This window comes from Rhagoletis pomonella, unplaced genomic scaffold (genome assembly GCF_013731165.1).
Source record: "Rhagoletis pomonella isolate Grant_MI unplaced genomic scaffold, Rhpom_1.0 Rhpom_scaffold_10168, whole genome shotgun sequence".
NCBI lineage: Eukaryota > Metazoa > Arthropoda > Insecta > Diptera > Tephritidae > Rhagoletis > Rhagoletis pomonella.
The window spans coordinates 1-5,784 of NW_023468699.1; the positions used below are offsets into that span (position 1 = coordinate 1).

Genomic DNA, 5,784 nt, shown 5'->3' on the forward strand with positions numbered 1-5,784 from the left:
TCATAAGTAAGACAGCTCGGGTACGGTTCGGTTATTTGTAAAATGCTCTTGGGTTATCGTGTCCAAACGCGCCACCCGAATCAAAAAATTTAAACATCATACGTCTAGCCAAAGGATAAAGCTTTAATTTAAAACAAAGATTTCAGTTTGAAATATGCACATTTTTCGTACACCCCGATTGCGTGGGTCGACTATGTAGTAGTAGATAAACTACTATTATTTGTTTATCGACTTTACATGGTATTTTGAATTTCGATTTTCGTTCAAAAAGCTACTGTGAATAGCTTTTAGGCACTCATCCTTCTACAACTGTTTGTTTGTAGAAGGATGAGCGCTAAGAAAATATTCACACTCACCTATTGTATGAGAAAACGACATTCAAAAAACCATGGAGAATCGATAATCGTAAAATATTCGTTTATCTACTAATAGTCGACACTCGCAATAGGGGTGGTAAATTTGTAGGTGGATTTTGCGCAAAAATTACGTGCATGGCGTAACCGGAGTTGGACTGATGAGGTTATCTTTTCTAGCGCGGCCGAAGGCGACCACCGCGGAAAAGAGTTTTGCCTAATACGAATTTAATTTTTCTTTGCGAAAATGCTTATTTCACCCTATTTTAAAATGGCCCTCCGAGTGCCTGTAGAAGGGGCAGGGGAGAAGGATGGATTTTCTTAAATTTTATACCTACTATGCTCTTTTTAATGAGTGTTGTTTTAGGTGACACACCCCTTCTCCTTCCGTTCTCCTCGAAAACATCATTGTACAAATGACCGAACATTTCCCACGCACAACATTAAATCCTCTGATTTATTGTTTGATTGCTAATAATGCAGCAAGCTAGCTTACAATTTTGTACAATTTATGAAACTTCAAAATCTTATTTTTTGTCAAAAGTTTTGAAATGAAACTACCTTCTTTTTGTATCATGGTAGATACTGCCAATATAGAAGTATTACATATGTGATGGCAGCTCTACCGGTCGCATTCACAATAGTATAAAAAAATGGAGGAATTTCCAGCTGGAATGTTTTGACAACTCAATTGTTTGTTTCCTTTTAGCATTTTGATATTTATTTAACTTGAGCAGAATTCACTGGATAATTATTTAGTTTTACGTTCCAAAGATCAAAGATTAAAATGGAGGATGGATTTGACGATACGAGTTCATTTGCAATGTAAGAGCCTCACGTAAATAATTGAATTAGTGCTAAGCGGCATAGCATAGAAAATGTCAAAGATGGCCCCTACAACTATGGAACTTTACACCATTATGGCGACTGAACATAGCATACCTTCTTTTCGTAACAGATTTAAGTTTATAGAATTTATGAAAACATAACGAATATTTGAAAATATCTGCATATGCATACAAAACGCATATCTATTTTCACAACGTTAATGTGTTGCTAATGTTCACTTCTTTGTTTCTTAGAATGACACTCGACGAGAGGCTGATTGAATTAGTACGGAGCCACAAAATACTTTACAACAAACATTGCGTCGGATATAAAGGCCTTGAGGCAAAAAAGGAAGCATGGAACGCAATCGGCGAGCAGTTAGAGACCACAGGTTAGTGAATTGAATATTTATTAACCTACATACATTCATATCTACATTCGTATTAAACAAATTCTACATAGCGGATGAATGCGCAAAAAGGTGGACGAGTATACGAGAACGTTATTCCAGGGAACTGAGGAAACTTGAAAAACATTCACGAAGTAAAGAGCATGTAGTTATAGACTGGCCCTATTTTAGCTCGCTTTCTTTTCTCAGAGAATTTGTCAAGCCAAGAGGGTAAGTATAAATTTATATTTTATTATTTAAAGATTAGTGTATTAATGTATATAACTCCATTCGAATTTTTAGTCCTCGAAGTGCAAGCAATGACACACGGGGTTGGAACTCTCCTGCACCACTAAAAAAGTTCAAAAGCTTTAGTGCTGAAAGTAATGACTTTTCCGATGAAAGCAATCCGCTAGAAGATATCTGCATACCGAAAGTTGAGATGCCAATAGAAATTCAAAATGCTGTACAATCCTTTGGTCAAACTGTAGCTGCAATTCTATCCGAAATGAGTGAAGCAAAGCAAGCAAGGGCAATGCGCGTGTTATTTAATGCTTTAATATCTATTAAAACAGCACCCGAAGAAACTTGAATTAAGACAAGTACGGTTTTAGCATTCACCTTTCTAGTATGCGACTACAATTTGGTGTATTTAGAATTGCAGTATATATTGGTCTTACTAATAATAAGCGTCTTCTTGCTAGAAATTTACCTAAGGGCTCATTGAAGCTAGTGTAATAGGGCACTAACTGCATTTTTCTGTAAATAAATACATATTTTAATTAACATTAATTTGCTGCTTTAATTTTTGTTTTAGCAAAGAACGTACATAGATAACTACTAAGATTCGAACATGCATTCAATAGCAGCAGCTGCAGCTAAATTTTGTTCATTTTTTGCAAGGCGAATTTATATAAGGTGATAGCAGGAGTACAAAAACAAAAACTTACATGTATTTTGCTTTGGCGGCATAAACTGTCAAAATCTGTAAGAGTGTGTGTGGAAATTCAAACAAAATTTTTAAATTTGACATAAGAAGCCGTGAGGCGAAACACATACACAAAATCAGCTGATCTAGTAACACCACCTTATATAAATTCGCCTTGATTTTTTGTTTCCTAATTATTTTCAATTTCTGAATAAACAAGTTTAGATATAAATTTCAAATCTTTATTGTTTTTATATTGGCACAACGCAAGGTGTTGTCAGTAACTTAACCTCACTTTTTCGGCAGGTCTATTCCGGTCACGCATTTTAAAGTAGTAGAAAAGGTACTAATTACTTATTACTTTTAATCCGTTTGTGCATACTATTTCAAATTAAATGTAGGAAAATGTATAGTTACAGGCTTACAAGCCTGAATATATGTTTGTATCGTCAGCTCCACAAAGCTTGGACATATATTGTAAGTTATGAAAAAGTAAAGGCCGTAAAATAAAGCAATTTCCTATAAGACTGTAAATGATTTTTTAAATACATTAAAACACATACAGCCGGGCTCCCGTTTCCGAATTCGCAAAAATTTTGGTTTTAGTTTTCATATCGCATAATTGCGCGCTCTCAATCGTATATCGCAAAATTTTCGCGTCAACAGTATTATCCAAATGCGTCTCATTTATACCAAAGACAGGATTGAAAGAATGGGAAGCCTCATAGCGAAAGAAAGAATTTATTCCGTTTCTAAGTTAAAATTTTGTATACAAAAAATAAATGAAGTGTTAAAAAGAATATAAATATCGCCTTAAGCGACAGAAAACGATTCGTACAGACGAGTTGCCTTCGGCGGACGTTTTAGAGGGACTGACAATAGTAAATCGATAAAATGGCGATATTACCGGCAATAAATTTGTTTCCGAGGGCGACACATTTTCTTATTACCAGCAACAAAAATTGTTTGGTGGGTGACGTTGAGTACATCTGCTTTAATGTATATTTAACATGGCATCTCTGTTGGGCGCATTCACAATAGGATAGAAACAAGGAAGAATTTCCAGCTGGCATGTTTTGACAATTCGATTAATTTGTTTCCAAAGCATTTTAGTATTTATTTAACTTGGGGAAAATAGTTCATTGCATAATTATTTATTACTGCGTTCTGAAGATCAAAGATTAAAATGGAGGATGGATTTGATGATATGAGTTCATTTGCATTGTAAGAGCCTCACGTAAATAAGTGAATTAGTGCAAGCAACATAGCATAGAATCTGTCAAAGATGATCTACACAATGGAATTTTACACAATTATGTAGACTGAACATAACATACTTTTCGTAACAGTTTTAAGTTTATAGAATTAGTGACAACATAACGAATATTATTTTGAAAATATGTACATATGTATACGAAACTCAAAACTATTTCCACAACGTTAATGTGTTGTTAATGTTCACTTCTTTGTTTCTTAGAATGACGCTCGACGAGAGGCTCATTGAACTAGTACGGAGCCACAAAATAATTTACAACAAACAATGCTTTGGACATAGAGGCCTTGAGCAAAAACAGGCAGCATGGAACGCAATCGGCGAGCAACTGGATACCACAGGTTAGTGTAATAATATTCAACTATTTATTAACCTACATGCATTTAATAATAAGAATAAGAATAGAATAAAATAAATGAATAATAAAACAAATAATGAAAGAAATAATTAAATAAATGATTAATAAAATAAATATGTAAGTAGAATGAAAGAATAATAGAAATTCAATAATAGAATTTATTTTTGAATCATAGCGGATGAATGCGCAAAACGATGGACGAGTTTACGAGAACGTTATTCCAGAGAGCTGAGGAGACTTGAAAAACTTTCAGAAAGTAAGGAGCATGTAGTTGTAGACTGGCCCTATTTTAACTCGCTTTCTTTTCTCAGAGAATTTGTCAAGCCAAGAGCGTACGCATGAATTAATATTTTATTGATTAAAGATTAGTGTATTAATGTCCATAAATACATTTGAATTTTTAGTCCTCGAAGTACTGGCAATGAGACGCTGGGTTGGAACTCTCCTGCACCACCGAAAAAGTTTAAAATGTTTCGTGCTGAAAGTAATGAATTTTCCGACACAAGCGACTCTACTACACCACCAACAAAGTACAAAAGCTTTAGTGCTGAAAGTAATGAATTTCCCGACACAAGCGACTCTCCTGCAACACAAAAAAATTTCAAAATCTTAAGTGGTGAAAGTAATGAATTTTCCGATGCAAGCAATCCGCTAGAAGAAATCTGCATAGAAAAAGTTGAGATGCCAATAGAAATTCAAAATGTCCAATCACCTGCTGCAGGAGTTATTGTTAACACAGAAAATGCTGCAACAATAAAACGGATTAGTGCTGTACAATCTTTTGGTCAAACTGTAGCAGCAATTCTATCGGAAATGAGTGAAGCAAAGCAAGCAAGGGCAATGCGTGTATTGTTTAATGCTTTAATAACTATTAAAACATCGCCCGAAGAAACTTGAGTTTAGAAAAACAGCGCTGTAGTTCTTACCTTTTTTAGCTGCGACTAGAATTGCAGAATATTTTGCTCTTATTAATATACGGTGTTTTATTAATACTAGCCCTTGAACAAGGGATTAATTGAAGCGGGCTTTTTCTTTAATTATATGCATACATACATACACATTTTAATTAACATTAATTTGGTACATAGTATTTTTTACAATTCAATGGTCGCCGCGAACAACGCTGAAGCGATAAGACTATAATTTTGTAAAAATAAAAGAAAACTAGTAGTAATCCCCGAAAATCGGGGTGCTCGGTAGTCTAAAAAATCTGCATATTTCTTTATTCCTTATTGCTTATTGCTTTTGGTAGTTAACTTTAACTTGGTATTTGTGCAAGATCGTACTCTACTCAATGCGCCATGGTTTAAGCAATCCTTTTGCTAGGGTCATTGTTCGAAAAAAAAGCCACCGATCCGGTTCTATCGTAGCAGATCGAAACCCATGGCATAACGACATAACCTAGGAAAGTTGCCCAAGCAGCTAAACTGTGTTTTGTGTCGTGAGGTTATAATATGGCAATGTATAGGATGCAAAAAAATGTTATGCCTTGTCAAATAATGTTTTAAAAATTAGTACGCATAAGTGCCCGCTGTACTAAAAAAAGCACACTCCCAAAAGTTAACTTTTAAGCTTTTTTCGTTAATTTTAATTCCTAAGTTTGTTTAAAATGGCTTTTATGATCACATAAATAAAATTAGATGTAATAAAATTTCA

The 5,784-nt window shown here is 34.4% G+C and overlaps 1 protein-coding gene across 1 annotated transcript; it reads left to right on the plus strand.

Moving 5' to 3' along the window:
* The first annotated feature begins 1,014 nt into the window (after nucleotides 1-1,014).
* On the plus strand, nucleotides 1,015-5,779 carry LOC118756399. The gene is made up of 7 exons (XM_036491163.1): nucleotides 1,015-1,178; nucleotides 1,436-1,572; nucleotides 1,644-1,800; nucleotides 1,873-2,157; nucleotides 3,975-4,111; nucleotides 4,304-4,460; nucleotides 4,533-5,779. Exons 1-7 carry the CDS (start codon nucleotides 1,141-1,143, stop codon nucleotides 5,023-5,025), a joined length of 1,404 nt encoding a protein of 467 aa, XP_036347056.1. The 5' UTR covers nucleotides 1,015-1,140; the 3' UTR covers nucleotides 5,026-5,779.
* The last annotated feature ends 5 nt before the right edge of the window (nucleotides 5,780-5,784 follow it).

Coding starts and splice junctions, on each gene's coding strand:
- LOC118756399 (XM_036491163.1), top strand. CDS start 1,141: ATGGAGGATGGATTTGACGATACGAGTTCATTTGCAAT. Junction 1,179..1,435: donor GATACGAGTTCATTTGCAAT/GTAAGAGCCTCA, acceptor TTTGTTTCTTAG/AATGACACTCGACGAGAGGC. Junction 4,461..4,532: donor GAATTTGTCAAGCCAAGAGC/GTACGCATGAAT, acceptor TTGAATTTTTAG/TCCTCGAAGTACTGGCAATG.